At 53.8% G+C, this 16,841-nt stretch overlaps 8 protein-coding genes across 8 annotated transcripts; 6 read left to right on the plus strand and 2 right to left on the minus strand.

Moving 5' to 3' along the window:
- Nucleotides 1-1,591: 1,591 nt before the first annotated feature.
- On the plus strand, nucleotides 1,592-2,836 carry EV422DRAFT_563329 (uncharacterized protein; the record flags this gene model as incomplete). Its single annotated transcript, XM_053072054.1, has 1 exon — nucleotides 1,592-2,836. One exon carries the CDS (start codon nucleotides 1,592-1,594, stop codon nucleotides 2,834-2,836), a length of 1,245 nt encoding a protein of 414 aa, XP_052930491.1.
- Nucleotides 2,837-2,959: 123 nt separating this feature from the next.
- Nucleotides 2,960-4,115, minus strand: EV422DRAFT_33440 (uncharacterized protein). Its single transcript, XM_053066385.1, has one exon. The coding sequence runs from the start codon at nucleotides 3,697-3,699 to the stop codon at nucleotides 3,082-3,084; it is 618 nt and encodes a 205-aa protein (XP_052930492.1). The 5' UTR covers nucleotides 3,700-4,115; the 3' UTR covers nucleotides 2,960-3,081.
- Nucleotides 4,116-6,074: 1,959 nt separating this feature from the next.
- On the plus strand, nucleotides 6,075-7,211 carry EV422DRAFT_33404 (uncharacterized protein). Its single transcript, XM_053066379.1, has 3 exons — nucleotides 6,075-6,487; nucleotides 6,569-6,995; nucleotides 7,071-7,211. The coding sequence occupies exons 1-3, from the start codon at nucleotides 6,415-6,417 to the stop codon at nucleotides 7,108-7,110; spliced, it is 540 nt and encodes a 179-aa protein (XP_052930493.1). The 5' UTR covers nucleotides 6,075-6,414; the 3' UTR covers nucleotides 7,111-7,211.
- Nucleotides 7,212-7,699: 488 nt separating this feature from the next.
- On the plus strand, nucleotides 7,700-9,131 carry EV422DRAFT_33385 (mitochondrial carrier domain-containing protein). Its single transcript, XM_053066375.1, has 4 exons — nucleotides 7,700-8,057; nucleotides 8,146-8,394; nucleotides 8,466-8,923; nucleotides 9,001-9,131. Exons 1-4 carry the CDS (start codon nucleotides 7,917-7,919, stop codon nucleotides 9,086-9,088), a joined length of 936 nt encoding a protein of 311 aa, XP_052930494.1. The 5' UTR covers nucleotides 7,700-7,916; the 3' UTR covers nucleotides 9,089-9,131.
- Nucleotides 9,132-9,822: 691 nt separating this feature from the next.
- On the plus strand, nucleotides 9,823-11,014 carry EV422DRAFT_563332 (ribosomal family S4e-domain-containing protein; the record flags this gene model as incomplete). The annotated part of the gene is made up of 5 exons (XM_053072055.1): nucleotides 9,823-9,831; nucleotides 9,905-9,952; nucleotides 10,170-10,350; nucleotides 10,417-10,889; nucleotides 10,958-11,014. 5 exons carry the CDS (start codon nucleotides 9,823-9,825, stop codon nucleotides 11,012-11,014), a joined length of 768 nt encoding a protein of 255 aa, XP_052930495.1.
- A 777-nt stretch (nucleotides 11,015-11,791) lies between these two features.
- On the plus strand, nucleotides 11,792-13,104 carry EV422DRAFT_513194 (Cilia/flagella-associated protein 20/WDR90/C3orf67). Its single transcript, XM_053069141.1, has 3 exons — nucleotides 11,792-12,125; nucleotides 12,280-12,585; nucleotides 12,676-13,104. The coding sequence occupies exons 1-3, from the start codon at nucleotides 12,105-12,107 to the stop codon at nucleotides 12,922-12,924; spliced, it is 576 nt and encodes a 191-aa protein (XP_052930496.1). The 5' UTR covers nucleotides 11,792-12,104; the 3' UTR covers nucleotides 12,925-13,104.
- Nucleotides 13,105-15,118, minus strand: EV422DRAFT_513196 (uncharacterized protein). Its single transcript, XM_053069142.1, has 6 exons — nucleotides 14,882-15,118; nucleotides 14,356-14,435; nucleotides 14,234-14,286; nucleotides 13,950-14,166; nucleotides 13,807-13,883; nucleotides 13,105-13,735 (listed from the first exon to the last, which is right to left on the minus strand). Exons 1-6 carry the CDS (start codon nucleotides 15,048-15,050, stop codon nucleotides 13,207-13,209), a joined length of 1,125 nt encoding a protein of 374 aa, XP_052930497.1. The 5' UTR covers nucleotides 15,051-15,118; the 3' UTR covers nucleotides 13,105-13,206.
- Nucleotides 15,119-15,128: 10 nt separating this feature from the next.
- EV422DRAFT_33527 (P-loop containing nucleoside triphosphate hydrolase protein) lies at nucleotides 15,129-16,553 on the plus strand. The gene is made up of 3 exons (XM_053066395.1): nucleotides 15,129-15,369; nucleotides 15,434-15,793; nucleotides 15,899-16,553. Exons 1-3 carry the CDS (start codon nucleotides 15,331-15,333, stop codon nucleotides 16,292-16,294), a joined length of 795 nt encoding a protein of 264 aa, XP_052930498.1. The 5' UTR covers nucleotides 15,129-15,330; the 3' UTR covers nucleotides 16,295-16,553.
- The last annotated feature ends 288 nt before the right edge of the window (nucleotides 16,554-16,841 follow it).

The following is a 16,841-nucleotide window of genomic DNA, read 5'->3' on the forward strand; positions in this document are numbered from 1 at the left end:
GCCTGATACGGAGTTCAGCTCCTTGGAAGGCGCAGCCCGCGAAAAGGGGGCTTGCGGGTAGCGATCGTGGCGATCGTTCCCTGGACGTACCTGAAGCGTTCCTCACCGTAGAGGCACACATAGAGGAACCTGTAAAGATTCACACGATCCCGCACACACCCTGGATGGTGAAACCCCATCGATTACCTCCGCAAATGACGAAAATCGCCACAGACCTACTTCGAACGAAACGCGATGCAGGACTGCTAGAACCCTCATTTGGACCCTACCGAAACCCTTGGTTCCTAGTTCCCCAAAAGAACGGAACATACCGATTTGTACAAGACGTGCAGATGCTCAACAGCGTGACAATACGAGACGCCGGATGCGCGCCGACCGCAGAAGTTTTCGCTGAAGAATTTGCTGGACGCTCCATTTTATCTATGGCCGACATGTATTCCGGATATGATCAAGTACCCCCACACCCTGAATCAAGAGATCTTACGGCCATGCTTACGCCGTTTGGACTATACCGACTTACCCGACTTCCTCAAGGAGGAACTAATTCCGTTGCTCAATTTCAACGAGTAGTCGACAAAGTATTCGAATCACTCAAGCCCGACATCGTCAGTGTATATGTCGATGACACCGGCATCAAAGGACCGAAGTACCGAGACGAGACACAAGTGAAACCCAATATTCGCAAATTCTTACATCCACTGTCAATCCTATCTCAGAGTTACGCCGGGTGGGGCGTGTCCTGTCATTGTCCGCCGGTGTGGGTTCCCGGCGCGCAGCGCACCTCCTTAACGACAACGACGACGTGGATGTAGAAGCAGGGTATTCACTCAAACTGCGATCGTTTCTCTGGGATGTCTGCAAACGGCTTATAACGCGTCCCCTTTCAGTCACGGTGCTTCCCTTTGTTCGCCACTGAATGCTCATTGATAGGTCCCAAATTTTTCTTTTTCGCACAATCCTCCTATTCTGTCACACACAATACGCTGCCGTGGCATTTGTATGGTTGACTCGAAGATGGAGTGTCAATCCATAACGCAAGAGCATATCAAACACAGGAAAGTCTGCATTCTTTGTTAAAAAATGATGTGCAATCCAACGAGAGTGTTGGAACGAGAATGCAAGCTTCCTGTCTTGCATTTGCGGCGCCGCAGGCTGAAGTGAATGTGGAGTAGGCCTTGGAAAAAGGATGACTGCTGATGCTGTTGCTGCTTGGTCGGCCGCATGATAGAGGAGATATTACCCTCTATGTTCTTGACACCTGCATTGCATTTGATGAAAAGAACGTTGTCCGAGGAATGTCCAAATCCTCGAAGAACATTGACCGGTATCGACAGCGTAACCAGGCACGCGTGAGAATTACATAAGCATCCTTGCCGTTTCCCGCACGTCGCAACTCAACCTCTTCTTCCATACTTTTGAAAACGTCGGAAACGGGGATACAGACCAGACCAACTTTCGAGCAGTTGTTCCTGTCCGCTACAGCTGAGAATTGCTAAGGACTTTATTGCTAGCCTACGCTCGCGAAAGCTGGCAAGCGCCCGAGTAAAAGAACGTCATTCACCTACAACGGACTGAGCCAAAACCCCCAAAAATGGCCACTTCCACCATCACCAACGCCCCACTCCCCGGCCTCCACTTCCCAGACTTCGGCAAAAAGCCCACCACCTATCACAGAGACATTGAAGTCAACTGCACCGACCAGCTCCCCGACATCCAACGCAAACTAAACCTCACAACAAAGTTGATCGCCAACCACTACTCCCTTGCCCTCGCAAGCGGCACGCTAACGACGGAAGGCCCATTCACAGTCGCCCGCACTCACGCGTGGGAAACTATGGATGCGTTTGAGCAGGAAAGTTACATGTTGTTCGAGGCCCGAGGTGTCTTCTTACCCGTCCTGGACCCGATCAAGTCGTGCGATTATGCAGACCCGAAACGAACAAACAATAAATGGTCCTACGTCAAATGCACGCCCGCGCTCAACGCACTCTACGGCCGCACCGACCTGGTCCCGGGCAACACGCTGTATTTCCAGCGCTTGTACCCGGGGTTGGTCCCCCTCTTGGAAGCCGTGCAAAAGGTATTGAGCGCAATCAAAGCATTGTCGGGCGGGACGGGCGCCGACCACCGCGTGCACGCCGAATATCACGCCGTAAAGAGATTGCACGCGCAAGCGGCGAGACGGTTGACTGACTTGGGAATGAAAGGGGTGAAGAAGACGGAGAAAGAGGAGGTGATGAGGCGGGATGTGGTGGTTGGAATGGAGTATTTGTTGGCGAGGAGGCATGCAGTGGCCGCGGGGATGGTTTCGGAAAGAATTCGAACGGCTATGGCTGCTAAGAAGGCTGCTGCTGGTGCCCCAACCCAAAAGACGACGACGATGACTGTGGACGTCAGCAAACCTACCCGCGGCAAGGTTCAGAAGACCGGTGTTTTCGATTCCGCCATTTCGAAATTGCCCACTCTGCCTCCGCTGCCGACCAGACGTCTCTCCAGCGTCACTCTCCCAGTCAGCGTACACATCACACGCGCAGACTTGATGCCCAACCACCACATTCGCGAAGAACTATCCTCACCCGCCCGTGCTTCCCCGAGAATCCAAAGCAAAGAACGCACCTCGCCTCGAATCCAAATCAGAGAACCTTCCCACCCCATCTACACACCCAACCCGCGCCGCCCTCGCGACGAATCGTCCCCCTCGCCGGCGGCCCGCAAGCGCGCTAAGGTGAATAACCCGGTTATGACATGTCGGTCTGAAAGCGCGTTTTTCCCGACGGTGCAGTTGGAGGATGAAGAGGATCTGGAGTATCTGATGAATTTCGAGCTGATGAACTGAACTTTCGGCATGGGGCGATATTTCGTGGATCTGGAACATCGCCGCAAACAGAAACATGGGTAACTTGGAGGGAGTTGATTGAAAGGTTTTCTCGAGCACAACGGCGTACATCACGAACTGTCATTCGGCGTCTGCTCGGGACTTGAGCCACTGTTTTCTGTTACACGCATCATACCTATTCGTAGCATCCAAACATTACATATTGTCGCATCCGTAGCATTCATAGCATCCACACCACTCATCGTCTATCGAGCCAGAAACAGTTCGATGCTCGAAATCCATCTCCTTGAACGTGTGTGATATATAACATGAAGTAACATGGGGTTTTGATATAGTGTGTGATCGTTGTAAGAGATATCTATGCACATTTTGTTTTTTCTCTTTGAATACGATGGAAGCCATTCATCTGGCCAGTGACTTGATATCACGCCGTTGAGGTACACTGCGATGCCGTCCAGGGCTGGTACATTCTGCACCCATTGATCCGCGTCCATTGTTGTCCAATGACAAAGGATCGCCGACAGAAGGAAGTGAAAGAAATGTAACCCGTTCGCATCCGATTCCTTCGCTGAGTGCATCAGCGAGTCATGACTGTTGTCAGCTTCCCAGTTCCATTCGCTATGATGACATAGACTTCTACGCCAGTAGCATGTACTGTATGAACCACTGAGTAATTTTCCATATGCTGGCGGTTGCCGCATGGATGCGTGATGGGAGACCATGGCTAGCTTCGCACAAAAGGAACCACTTTCTAGCATCTCCAATGCTATTCGGCGCGCCACTTTCTTCCTCCAAGTAAGCCTTTCGTCTCTCATGATTGTGACAACCGTCCGCATTTCGTCGTGTCCGGTAGGAACGGCCATCAACAACCGTCGACCATCAACGCATCCACCACCAACCGTGTGTCGTCTTATTCGAAGATCCCTGAACCGCACTAGCCGATCCCATATCTCGTTGGAGTTTGCCAATCCCAGTCAACCCGCTTCTCTAGCCAACCCGCACGCGTTGACTCGAACGTGGTCCCGCTTTTGAGAACTTCTTGAGGTCAGTTTGCACACCCAGCGGCCAGTTTATCCTTCTCAACCCGTGCAATGACGAGAGCATGTTCCAGAAATTGCAAGATGGTTGCCTCGTGCAATGTGATGCCGTACTGAAGAGAGTGGTGAACTACTTTACCGGTTTCGCCGTATATTAGAAAAAACGGATTTTAAATGGGCGAGTTGTATGGTTGTCAGTTCGGACGGGTAAGCGTGTCCCGCCGGTCTCTCCAGGAAATCGCTAGAACCACAGGTTCGTCGGTGAGGAAGGGACCGCGGCTGCGGGGGCCCCCTGCATACCGGTTTGGGTGATCACGATGAAGACGATGTCTCCCTCTTGGGAAACCTGAGCGACCGTAGACGACTGTGACCGCGATTACAGGTTTCGTCGACACATTTTGCTACTCCACGCGATAAATGTGAGAGATGGGGGAACGAATGGGATGCACGGGCCAGTCGTGTGTATGCACAATCACCCTCGCGGCCAGTCGCAAACGTTTCCTCCTCCGATCGCTGCTACGTTTTGATGACCGTTCTGTTGTTGGTGTATGACATGTTTTTGTTATTCACAAGACGACGCCGCCGGCCGTGCTACGTGGTAGGTGTCTATCCTCCGTATCTCCGAGAGGACCCCTTTGCGCACGAGCTCCAGAAAGGATGCCAAGTAAAGCCTCAGCAGGGTCATCTCTAGGCATCGGGCATTTTTATGTAGGAAGACCGTGGCATTCTTTTCGTGGTCGTTCGGCATGGGGTCACGCATACCTTCGATGTGCATTTCATCCCAAACAACAGACAGATCCCAGACAGTGGGATGTCCCCGCTTGTTGTTCTCTGTGATGTAGCGGCTGCTTCTCTGGCAAAGGGCGATTAGTATTAGCAAACCGCAACTGAGAAGGTAATCGGTTGCTGCAGGTCTCTGTCAAGTGGCAAAACATGCCCTGCTTGACGACGCTGAGTTTTCGCCGGGTCAGCTCATCCTTGTAGAATCTCTCGAACTCCCAACGAGCGAAGAGAGGTCGAGTAAAATCAACTGTTTTTTGCCGGACAGCAGCCGTTGCTGAACCTGTGCGTCAGGGCAGCACTTTTTGGGAAGCAGGCCTTCGTTTTGGTGAGCGTTTTTGGCAACCGCTGGCTTGATCGCCCGGTCATTCGTCTCGTCCATAATGAACACACGCAAAGGGTGTGAAGAACGAACTGCATCAATCCATGAAAGCATAACAAACACGGCGCACGCAATGAACGAGTTTGCCGCAATCGCAGGATATGCTGATCACTCTCGGCGTCGCTCCGTTGCCCTCGGCGTCACCGCCATAATTCCCCGGCAGAGTCGCGAATAAAAAGTGGCGTTATTCCTGCCAGAATTCCAAACATCTGAATCCGGTTGGCTTTGTCGCAAGTACAATCCCACAGCATTGTTATCGTTCGCCGAAAGGCTGGAGTGTCCATCGTATGCAGCGATAAATATGCGCTTCGTCCGACGCCACGTCCGGGGCCACCACCAGCCCGCCTCCGTGTCCGGAATTACACCAATATTTGTCCAAGATGTATTATATCACAATCTCGTAGGAGTTTGCGCTTTCCGATCGAGCCCTGCGTGGTATCGATCTGCTTGATCCATGTACGGTAGCCTCGTCTATGTCGCGGCGGTATTCCAGTTTAAGGTACTGGCGTCGGGCACGAACCATTGTTCACACTTTCCGCGATATGTTGCGGGAGAGCCGCGTTCCCGTGTCGCATTGAACGATCACGGCCGAGTTGAATCCTAGTCTGCTGCGCGTAGGTGGCTGCGACCCTTGCAGCATTCGCTATTTCCGCGCTAAAGTCCTCAGTGCGGTGCAGCGGTGCGTCCGGTTGAGACATCAGTAGAGGCGAGATAGTTGCCGCATTGTGCTCGTGGACACCGTGGGAGCTCCCAGTCAGGCAGAAAATGGCAGGCAGACCATATGGTTGGCATCTGGTTCACCATCCCAGTGGCGATGTAATTTGCGAGCTCGGCTTCTCCGTCCGTCGGAAGGGCTGCCATAAAACGGTCGAAGGTGATGAGATCGAGTCCCACGGAATTTCGGCTCACTTGTTCCTATCGTTCGTCTTTGTCCCTGCGTGAGTGTCGCAGATGTTGCCGGTTCATTTGCCGTCGTTCTTATCCTACGACCTCTCCTCTTGCCCAGCGTGGAACCTACCACGGAGCGAGTCAGGCTCGAAACCTTCTGCAGTTCAATCAATCGACCCCGCCAACCACTGCGAAACTTTCAACGCCTTCGACAAAACGAGGTGAAGTTCCGGGAAGGGGAGCTTCTGTGCGCCTCCCTTTTTTTTCTTCCGGGCTGCGCCTTCGGGAAACTTTGCGGAGGATTGAGATGAGAAACCATGTTGGAACTGTTTGACAGCACCTGTCAATCCGAATCGTCCCGTGACTTCACAAATAAACTCAAGCGATGACCTTCGCGCCCTCTCGCCTGCCGTCGTTGAGGGCTTCACATCAGCAAACTAACAATCGTCGCTTCTCGTAAAGTAAAGAAACCCTCTCTCCCTCAAGTCAAAATGGCTGCTGACGCTGTAACCGTGTTCGTCGCCATCGTGGTCTTCGTCTTTTTTGTCAAATATGTCGTCTTTGGTGAGTTTTTTCGAATTTTGGCCATCCCTGGTCCCGTCCTTCACTTGTTCCGTTCACTCAACCTAATTCCACTCCCAACAGGCGGCCCTTCCCACCCACCATCCACAGACGGTTCCTCCTACACCTCTGCCTCTTCGCAACGCACATTCGGGCGCCACCGCGTCCCCGCCGCCAGCATCGACACCGTACAGTCCATGTTCCCCGCCTTCCCGCGATCAACAATAGAGCAGGACCTATCGCGCACGGGGTCTGTGGAAGTAACATGCGAGAACATTCTAAGCGGGCGGTTGGTCGCGCCGCCTCAGCCATTACCATCACAACAGCGACCCGCAACAGCCCCGGCGGGATCGAGTGGGGCGAAGAATGGGTCGGTGAGCCCGCTTGCTGCGCTGATTAGAGATGAGAGCGTGCCTGTGAGCGAGCCGAAAAAGGTGTGGGACGCGACGCCGGAGGGGAGGGAGAGCAATTTGAGGGCGAGGAAGGAGTTTATGGTTCAACAGGCTAGAGAGTGAGTATATTGACTGGAGACGGTTGCGGACGGTTTGCGATGTTGATGAGTTCTGATTGTTTTTTCTTCTAAAAGGAAACTTCTGGCGAAGCAGCGACAGCAGGCATCGACTTAGGCGGCAGAGTAGAAGTAGGAGGTAGCACAGCTGGGTGGGAGGGGACCATTTTGGGCTGGAACGTCATTTGGAGGTCTGCGGAAAACCGTCTCCTGCAACAGCAGATCCTCCGGGAGATTGATACATATAATGGGTCTTAAAGACAGATACCTCGATTGACCTCTTGGGCCGCCAGCGGGTCATCCCTGTCCATGTCAAGGAATGGGTTCTCACTCACAGAGAAGTATTCGGGAGAGCATAATTCAAATCTGGAACGTCATTTGGAGGTACAGCAGATCCTCCGGGATATTGACACATATAATGGGTCTGAAGGTTGCCCCACATTCTGTTGGGAATAAGTCAGGAACGGCACGAAAGACAGATACCAAGTAGTCGATGGGAATGGGTTCTCACTCACAGAAGGAATCGCCTTCCACACATCAAACCCCTTCTCGGGGCTGGGTTTCAAGCTTTTCGGTGAGTACTTCCTCCGTGCACTGGGAACTTGCACGAAAGAGCTGTTTCTGTCAAGCTTTCCAGTACGCGTCACGGTATATTTTCGTAACTGCTTCAATCGATGGCATATCGTTGGTGTTTCCCTCCGTTCTTCCTTTTCGCCGTGCTCTTCCACATACCGAAAGCACTTCCACTCCCACCGTCTCATATCGATACCGATAGGCTCTATGATAGCCCCTCTCCCCGTCTCCAGTACAAGAGGAGCACCCGGTCTGCAACATGCTGCGTGCATGTCAAAGCTCGTCCATAATACTCCTGCCATAGCCCGTCACCATCTGCCAACTTCATCCCGCGACAGTCAGCCGTAGACAATGGCCATCGCAACGATGACTCCCGCAGTTGACCTGCGCCCCGGCGCGCCGGTGAAGAAGAAGCCGTTGCAGGTTTTCAACTTGGCTATCGGGGCTGCGCTGAACATCTTCGAGGTTTCGACGTTGGGACAGCCATTTGAGGTACGCAGAGCTATAGGCCAACTTAAGTTTGACAGCCAATAATAGCAAATATGAGAAACGAGTATTCACACATATCCTACTCTCCCAGGTCATCAAAACCCACATGGCCGCCAATCGCGGCGACACGATGCCGCAAGCCATCGCAAAGACCTGGAAACGGGGTGGAGGCCCGCTGGGATTCTACCAGGGCCTGATCCCGTGGGCATGGCTTGAAGCATCGACGAAGGGCGCTGTGTTGATGTTTGCTGCGTCGGAAGTGGAGTATTTGTGCAGGAAAGGTGGGGCGGGGCCGGCTTGGGCAGGCGTTTTAGGGGGGATGGCTGGTGGGATTACGCAGGTGTGTTGATGTGGATGTTTGACTGGGTGTGTGTAAGGCGACGGTGTCTAATGTATGGATCATCTCGGCAGGCATACACAACAATGGGAGTCTGCACCTTCATGAAGACCGTCGAAGTAACCCGTCACAAAGCCGCCGGCAGCGGTCCTGCCAAATCCACCATCCAAGTCGCCCGCGACATCTTTGCCAAAGAAGGCATCCGCGGGATCAACAAGGGCGTCAACGCCGTCGCCGTCCGCCAATGTACCAACTGGGGGTCCCGGTTCGGGCTCTCCCGCGTCGCCGAGAACGGGATCCGTAAAGCCACGGGCAATGAGGACCGTCCGCTGTCGCCGTACCAGCGCATTTTGGCGTCGGCGATTGGTGGGGGCATGAGCTGCTGGAACCAGCCGATTGAGGTTATTAGGGTCGAGATGCAGAGTCAGGTTCAGGCTGCTGGTCGACCGACGAAGATGACGATTGGAGCAGCTGCGAAGTGGATTTACCAGCAGAATGGGTTCAAGGGATTCTACAGGGGCGTTGTGCCACGGTGAGTTGCCGTTTTCCCCTTGTTGCCCCTTCTCATCTTTCAATGGCACTCAACAACTCCCATCATTCCTCTTGCAGAGTTGGATTGGGAGTTTGGCAAACCGTCTGCATGGTCTTTGGCGGTGACTCCGTCAAGGCCTACTTTGCTGCCAAGGCCAAACATTAAATCCTCCACTATCTGGCATCTCAGTTCATACGCACCCCCTGCAATTAATAGTAGATCTCATGCAATGCATATCCCCATACCATGTTTATGGCGTAGTTTCCTTTCCTTGCACTATAACCATCTTCGAATTCTGACACACCATCAACGTTGACCACCCATCTATTGGGAGCAATGATAGTTTGCATTTCTTACGAACGACCATATGCGGTCGGCTGCCATCTTATACGTGTATATCTTATACGTGTGTCGCGAGTCCACGGTTGAAAACAGACACGCGAATTTAGTTATGAGCGAAAGTCATGTGACCGTGAGTCACCATTTCAATTGACCGCGGCCTCCCCGGGGCTAATCGTTGAGCGAAGGCTCCATCCAGCGTTTTGAAGGCCCTTTCCACTGCACCATCAACGTCATCCACTAGCAAAGATGGTAATGTACACCCGACCACCAGCAGCAGCAGCAGCGACAGCATCCCCCAGCTCATCGGCAGGCAGGACGAATGGACGTTGTAGCGACGGAACCGATGGATGGATGGGTTGATTGGGAGCGATGGATGGATGGGCAAATAGAATGGAATGGACTGACGATTGCATGCATGTCGCAAATTGAGCTGGGGAGAGAATGTCGCTGCGACACGCACCACCGACACACTGGCACAGTCACTAACTGCGGCTCCTCTTCTTCACTATATTGCGACGGAATCGACAAACGAATAGGCACGGGGTCCTAAGAAGCACATGAAGCGCGTATGTTGAACCTGTGTCATTTTGCGGTTGGTGGGGCGGACAGTGTACTTATTTGGTTTGGTTGGTTCATTAGCTTTCGGCGCCCAAGCACTGGATGCTTGACAAACTGACCGGTACCTGGGTATGTTGAGGGGTCGAGAGGGGGGAATTGGGGAATTCTCAGAGGAGTGAACGGGAACGGGGCACTGGAGCATGGGGAAAGGACGAAGGCGGACGAGCACAGAGGATAGGAGAGGGGACGGGCACAAGTAGATAGCGACGGCCAACGACTGGAGGACTGCTTGATTTTCGCGCTTTTTGGAGGGAAGCTGATCTGGAAATGGTTTCACGTTCAACAGGCCCCCAAGCCCTCGGCCGGTCCCCACAAGCAAAGGGAGTGCTTGCCTTTGATCATCTTCCTCCGTAACAGGCTGAAGTACGCCTTGAACAACAAGGAGACCAAGATGATTCTTATGCAGCGTCTCGTCAAGGTCGATGGAAAGACCCGTACCGACTCCACCTACCCCGCTGGATTCATGGGTATGTGAATGGAGATGACTGCCGTCGATGTTGAGGGAGGAGACTGATATTGGAATATTCTTGCAGACGTCATCTCCATTGAGCAGACCAACGAGAACTTCCGTCTGGTTTACGACACCAAGGGCCGCTTCGCCATCCACCGTATCACTGCGGAGGAGTCCAAGTACAAGCTCTGCAAGGTCCGCCGCCTCCAGCTTGGTGCCAAGGGTATCCCTTTCGTTGTCACCCACGACGGTCGCACCATCCGTTACCCCGACCCGGTCATCAAGGTCAACGACACCATCAAGCTCGACATTGAGTCTGGAAAGATCACCGACCACATCAAGTTCGAGGTTGGCAACTTGGCGTTCGTTACTGGTGGTCGTAACACTGGTCGTGTTGGAACCATCACCCACCGTGAGCGTCACCACGGAGGTTTCGACATTGTCCACATCAAGGACGCTGTTGACCGTCAGTTTGCTACCCGTTTGACCAACGTCTTCGTCATTGGTGACGGTAACAGGCCATGGATCTCTCTGCCCAAGGGCAAGGGTGTCAAGGTATGGGTTTTGTTTCTGGCATTACTTTCATATCCTGCAGTCGATCTGACCATCATTCATCTCTACAGCTCACCATCACTGAGGAGCGTGACAGGCGCAGGGAAGCCGCCCGCACCACCGCCTAAGGTGCAAGGCTTGTCTTGTTGTCTTGGAGTGTGGATGCATTGTGAATTATCATTTGTTAAATATAAACCCTCAGCCTGGCGGAAACTTTTGTCGAGTGACTTTTGGTCTTGGAGGATCTATGCGCTTGGATTGGACGCGTGGGATCGAGGGCAGATGTCGCTGGTTCGAATGCTGTGGAGAGGCCTTCACTATGTGGGTAGCGGATGGAGAGACCAAGAGTGATGATTTCCTTGCCCGGTTTATCATTCTCCTTCTGGAAACATGCCTCAGCGGCGGATTCCATTGCATGCATCGTCTCCTGTACATCCAACGCTCCTACGTACAGGTACATGCGAATACACTGTCCGTAGGGCTTTGAACATGAAGCCAGACACTTTCCTCTCATGCGGGCGGTATAAATCTGAAAGGCGCTTTCCCAAAACGACAATTAGACCCCAACTCACTCCCCATCTTCCCGGTACATATACTTCTCGAATCGTAGAAGCGAGCTTTCAACGAGCTGTGAACTCCTCCTGTTTGCATAACGTCCTTTCTGTTCTTGGGTTGGTCGGGATTAATAGTGTTCCTTCAGATATGAAAAACGGAATGATGTGGGAGACGCTTAACGCAGCGCTGCCCGGCCCTATCTGTCTGTCTCCCTAGTCAGTCAGTCTGTGCTGCCTGTCTGGTGCAGCTTTCGGAGTTTAAGCAGTCAAGTCAGTGACTCCAGTGTGCGAACTTTCGGAGGAACAAGGCTTACGTGATTCAACGCAACTCATTCAAAGTCCGCTCGCTCTCTCAAAACGACAACTAGACCCCAACTCACTCCCCATCTTCCCGCATTCCCCTACACCTCACATCCCCACACACCTCACCCCAGCACTAGCACAACTACGCAGCGGTGTCGTTCACACCGAAACCGCCCACCAGGGTCCATCCATCACTATCCCTTCATTCGATTCAATCACGTCAACGCATCGTTTGCAATCTGCACACCTGGAATAGTCGGAACAGGGATAGATTGTATTTCGCGGAGTGTTTTTCCTCCCGTACGAAATTTTGATTGGGGAGTGAAAGACGGCTGCTTAGCTGTCGGATAGAAGAGCAAGGATGTTTCGTAATACGTTCCAGGTGAGTCTCGTCTTGTAGCTTGCGCTTGGGAGTATCAACGTCTCCCATCTTACTCTTGGGATGTACCGAAAACTAACCCAAACCCAATCCTCATGCATGATCCCTTTACTTTGGCTCGCGTCGCTCGCTTTGCTCGTCTCGCTCCGCTCCTCAGTCCGGCTTCCTCTCCATCCTCTACAGCATCGGCTCCAAGCCGCTCCAAATATGGGACAAGAAGGTGCGCAACGGGCACATCAAACGCATCACGGACAACGACATCCAGTCCTCGGTGCTCGAGATCATCGGCACCAACGTCTCCACCAACTTCATCACGTGCCCCGCGCAGCAGAACCGCACGCTGGGGATCAAGCTACCGTTCCTGGTGATGATCATCAAGAACCTGAAGAAGTATTTCACGTTCGAGGTCCAGGTGTTGGACGATAAGAATGTGCGGAGGCGGTTTAGGGCTAGTAATTATCAGGTTCGTTTACCCTCCCCATTTCACCGTGTCATTCTCGATCGAATGCCTTTTCCCCCACTAACATCCCGCAATATCGCTCCCCTCACACAGTCAACAACCCGCGTAAAACCGTTCATCTGCACCATGCCCATGCGGCTCGACGACGGGTGGAATCAGATCCAGTTCAATCTTTCGGACTTTACCCGCCGTGCGTACGGGACAAACTACATCGAGACCCTGCGCGTGCAGATCCACGCCAACTGCCGCATCCGCCGCATTTACTTCTCCGACAGGCTGTACTCGGAGGAGGAACTGCCGCCGGAGTTCAAGCTGTTTTTGCCGATTCAGAAGGGTGGTTAGATTATGAGGCTCGTGTGGGGTGGGTGGGTGGTGGAGGGCTATACATTTTTGGGAAACTATAAACGTCTGTGAAGCATGTGAATACAGTGTGTGGGGGATTGGTGAATGGGTACGAGAAGAGTGCGAGGGGGGGTTGAGTGGTTGGACATGACATGTGTTTCATTCAAAAAACAGTAAACATAAATCAGCCCCATTCTCATCGCTTCTCAATCTTCGACGGTTTTGCAAAAGTCTACAGTAGGCTACACATATCCAGACTCGCAAGACTATGCAAAATACGCTCTACGCCGTCCCAAACTTATATACAACCTCCCCTTCCTTGCCATCTTCCCCACGCTCATCCTCCTCATCATCCTCCCCAAACGAAACCTGCACAATCCCATTGTACCACACAAACCCGACGAAGAACCCGACTGCGCCCACGACGCTGGCGACGGATGCGAATTGAGCTTGGCGGGATTGTTTTGTTTTCTCTGGTGTCGTTGGTGGGGTGTGTTTATCCGTTTGTTGTGCCGGTGCGGGAGGTGATGTACTCCCCGAACCCGAGACGACGCCACCATTCACAACCGATGCAAGCTTCCGTCTGACGATACCCGCAGGCCAGGTAATCAGATCCCACGCGCTCATCCTCATCGCCGGGCTCATTCTTACGGGGTTCGCATCCACAAAAGCGAGGTTATGCATCCGGTCGATGAAGCGGTGTAAGGTGGGGTGTTCGAAGGTGAGGATGCTGAAGAGGGTTGGGGAGGCGAGGGTGGGAATGGCGTGCAGGGAGAGGTGGGCGTAGGCTATGGCGTCGAGGGTTGTTGGGCTGTGGAGAAAGAAAGGTAGCGGTGGGTAAGTGGGTGGGATGCGATAGGGGAAGGGAGTGGAGGCACTTACGTGTCCCCGAAGAAGAAAGGCTTGTCGGCTAGTTTTGCTGCGAGGACGGCGTACCATTCGCGGGCGTGGCGGTAGATCTGGCAACACGATGGAACGGTCATTTTACGGATCACACACCTACACAGTAAACCCATCGCTCATACCTCATTGACGCTCTTCCCATCCTTCCCGGTCACAAACCGATACCTCGCCAGCCTTGCCGCCGCCTTCTTCTGCATCTGGGTAGGCACCGTCCACCCCGCCCACCCACGCAGCGAGCGGGCGATGGTAGGGCGGGTTGAGCGGGCGACGTTGGTGGACTCGAGCCACCAGCTGTAGAGGAGGGCGTCGTAGAGTTTGTCTTCTATGAGGGTTATGTAGCTGGGGAATATATGTTCGGTTAGATCCCCAGATGATTGACGGTGAAGGGCGTTGGATTGTGACTTACGCTAATGATTCCGCGTTCTCGATTGGGGATAAATGGGCGTCGAGATCGTATCCCTGATGAACATATGGTCAGTACGGCAGCCATTTCCCTGAGTAGCCGGGATACTTTCTCGATCGGCTTACCTTCTTCTTGAGATATGCAATCGTCCTTCCCACACCGACAACCGGTTCTAGCAGGCCGTCACGGAGCATCGGTAGTTCGCCTGGGGATATATGCAAGATCGTGAGTCTATTATCGCATAGCGGTCGACCATCGAACGTCGATTAACGACCCATCAACAAACGCTACGCTGGCGACAATGGTATTGGGGGAGAGGTGAACGGGGCAAGAACAATCTCAGCTCATTGATGCTCGCCATCCTCAAGCATTCTTGCGCCATCGGCGCAATTGGGTTCGCAGTGGCTCGCGAGCTCCTCGCTTCCCTGGGAATCCTCCAGCATCCCTGGGTCTACGGCCTAGCGCGGGCTCAATGTCGCTCACTGTCGCTCGCAAACTCCTCGCTTTTCTCGGGAATCCTCCAGCATCCCTGGGTCTACGGCCTAGCGGGGGCCCGCTGTCGCTCACTGTCGCTCGCACTTCCCTCCGCTCGAAACTCCCCAACCTAGCAACAGTACTCCTTCTCCCCTCCCCATCACCATATCTACCCACCAAACGGCGAAACCTCCGGATCGTTGCAAACATTATTACTCCACTCCACGCCGGCGAGCTGCAGGTAAGTCTCTACGGAGAGACAGAAGGGGTCGAAGGAAGTGAGCGTCCACGCGGGGCCCCAGGTGAAGAGTTCGAGGGAGGGTGGGGGTGGGGCTGTTGTGGGCATCCCTTTTGTGTGGGGGGTGTGAATGGAGGTCAAATGCAGCGAGACGGAAGTTGCGAGAGGGGCGAAGGGGGGCGCGTGGAGACTCCCTCCTGCTCTCGCGTTCTACTTGAACACCCCCCAGAACACCGCTTCAACAGAGACTGAAGGAACGAGGCCAAGGGAGGTTACATAGGGAAGATCCCCAGCGCAATAATAACGGCAGCCTCTCGCTGCTCCTCATACGCATACCAAGTCTATCCAAGCTACGTTTGTTCTCATTCACGCGGCAATCTTCCTCAAGATGGCGACAACGACCCCCAAACCCCCCGCCGACCTAAAGGTAAGATAACTTCCCCCCTCTCCAGACCGCCCCCCCGCCCGCCACTAACCTCACCTCACCCCAGATAATCCTCCTCGGCGACTCGGCCGTCGGCAAATCCAAGCTCGCGGAGCGTTTCCTCCTCAACGATTTCCACCCGCAAGTCCTCTCCACCTACGCCCTCACCCTCTACCAATATACTTGTACGTTCCCATTCCCGCAAAATCCATCTCCCAATACATCACAGACTATGATGCCCCCGACACCACGAAAGATAACTATCGATTTCTGGGATACGGCGGGGCAAGAACGGTTCCAGACGATGCATCCGAGCTACTACCATGGCGCGCACGCGTGCATACTTGTGTTTGATGTGGGGAGGAAGGTCACGTATAAGAATTTGGATACGTGGTATGAGGAGCTGGTGGCGTTAAGGGGTGATCAGGTGCGTACTATGTGTAGTGTTTGTGCGGGGTGTGCAACCTTGCGGGCGGGTGTGTGATGGATGCTCTTGATGTGGGCTAAGTCCTCCCCCCTCTCCCTATTTCAGCTCCCAATAATAGTAATAGCCAACAAGATCGACACGGACGAATCCCGCGCCAAGAAATCCTTCGGGTTCATCGACCGACGGCGTGCCGAGCGTCTTGCCTCTCTCAGCACCTCCCCCACCTCGTCCTCCCCCACCAGCACACCCCCAACACCCGAATCAACGCTGCCCCTCTACTTCACCTCCGCCTCCTCCGGCACAAACGTCGTCGCCGCCTTCCGCGACGCCATCACGCGCGCGTGGGCGTTCAAGGAAGGAGGCGGGGGCGGGACTTTTGTGGATGAGGTTTTGGCGTTTATCAGAGAGGGGGAGGGTGTGGATGCGGGGAAGAGTGGTGCTTGGGGGGTGGCGAAGGGGAAGGCGGGGATGGAGGTGGCGAGGGATGCGAGGGCGCAGTGACAGCGGGGATTTGCGGATGTGTGAGTGTTTTTGGCTTCCTTTGTTTTGGGAGGCCTTGACTCAAGACTCGAGGGTTCGCTGGATAATCGTCGCTTGCCCCCGAATGTACATTTTTCGCATCAACATATCGACGTACGAGTAAGAGATGGGGAATGGAAATCATGATACGTATCCAATACTGTATGTTGGGCAAGACAGACTCTGCGTATACCACTCACTGTACGGCAGCCTTGGGAAAGCAGTGCAAGGCAAACGCGGGATGATCTCCTTTTGGAACGTCGCGACAATTTCCTCCCCGGAGACCATCGCCGCACTCCATTCGTGAGGTGGGAAAGCCACACAGTACAGCCTACGGTATACAGATCCACGATCACCAGCGCCCGCCCCAAGGTGAGGGACACAGGACCTACCGCAGCGTTCACACGGAGCAAGCGCCCACCATCGCCCTGAGGTTTCACCCGCCATGTCATCCATCGCGTCCCACCTGCCCCCCGAACTCCTCACCCAAATCTTCTTCCATCTCACCCTCCCCCGGGACTTATCCGCG

This window comes from Fimicolochytrium jonesii (genome assembly GCF_025526975.1).
Source record: "Fimicolochytrium jonesii strain JEL569 chromosome Unknown EV422scaffold_1, whole genome shotgun sequence".
Classification (NCBI taxonomy): Eukaryota; Fungi; Chytridiomycota; class Chytridiomycetes; order Spizellomycetales; family Powellomycetaceae; genus Fimicolochytrium; species Fimicolochytrium jonesii.

Excerpts from the sequence above, each read along its gene's own strand:
- EV422DRAFT_33440 (XM_053066385.1), bottom strand. The coding sequence starts at position 3,699 with ATGGCCGTTCCTACCGGACACGACGAAATGCGGACGGTTGTCACAATC.
- EV422DRAFT_33404 (XM_053066379.1), top strand. The coding sequence starts at position 6,415 with ATGGCTGCTGACGCTGTAACCGTGTTCGTCGCCATCGTGGTCTTCGTC. Across the intron at positions 6,488-6,568 it reads TGTCAAATATGTCGTCTTTG|GCGGCCCTTCCCACCCACCA; the intron begins GTGAGTTTTTTC and ends CACTCCCAACAG. Across the intron at positions 6,996-7,070 it reads ATGGTTCAACAGGCTAGAGA|GAAACTTCTGGCGAAGCAGC; the intron begins GTGAGTATATTG and ends TTCTTCTAAAAG.
- EV422DRAFT_33385 (XM_053066375.1), top strand. The coding sequence starts at position 7,917 with ATGGCCATCGCAACGATGACTCCCGCAGTTGACCTGCGCCCCGGCGCG. Across the intron at positions 8,058-8,145 it reads CGTTGGGACAGCCATTTGAG|GTCATCAAAACCCACATGGC; the intron begins GTACGCAGAGCT and ends CTACTCTCCCAG. Across the intron at positions 8,395-8,465 it reads TGGCTGGTGGGATTACGCAG|GCATACACAACAATGGGAGT; the intron begins GTGTGTTGATGT and ends TCATCTCGGCAG.
- EV422DRAFT_513194 (XM_053069141.1), top strand. The coding sequence starts at position 12,105 with ATGTTTCGTAATACGTTCCAG. Across the intron at positions 12,126-12,279 it reads TGTTTCGTAATACGTTCCAG|TCCGGCTTCCTCTCCATCCT; the intron begins GTGAGTCTCGTC and ends TCCGCTCCTCAG. Across the intron at positions 12,586-12,675 it reads TTAGGGCTAGTAATTATCAG|TCAACAACCCGCGTAAAACC; the intron begins GTTCGTTTACCC and ends CCCCTCACACAG.
- EV422DRAFT_513196 (XM_053069142.1), bottom strand. The coding sequence starts at position 15,050 with ATGCCCACAACAGCCCCACCCCCACCCTCCCTCGAACTCTTCACCTGG. Across the intron at positions 14,436-14,881 it reads TCCGGAGGTTTCGCCGTTTG|GCGAACTACCGATGCTCCGT; the intron begins GTGGGTAGATAT and ends ATATATCCCCAG. Across the intron at positions 13,884-13,949 it reads ATGGGAAGAGCGTCAATGAG|ATCTACCGCCACGCCCGCGA; the intron begins GTATGAGCGATG and ends TCGTGTTGCCAG.
- EV422DRAFT_33527 (XM_053066395.1), top strand. The coding sequence starts at position 15,331 with ATGGCGACAACGACCCCCAAACCCCCCGCCGACCTAAAG. Across the intron at positions 15,370-15,433 it reads AACCCCCCGCCGACCTAAAG|ATAATCCTCCTCGGCGACTC; the intron begins GTAAGATAACTT and ends ACCTCACCCCAG. Across the intron at positions 15,794-15,898 it reads TGGCGTTAAGGGGTGATCAG|CTCCCAATAATAGTAATAGC; the intron begins GTGCGTACTATG and ends TCCCTATTTCAG.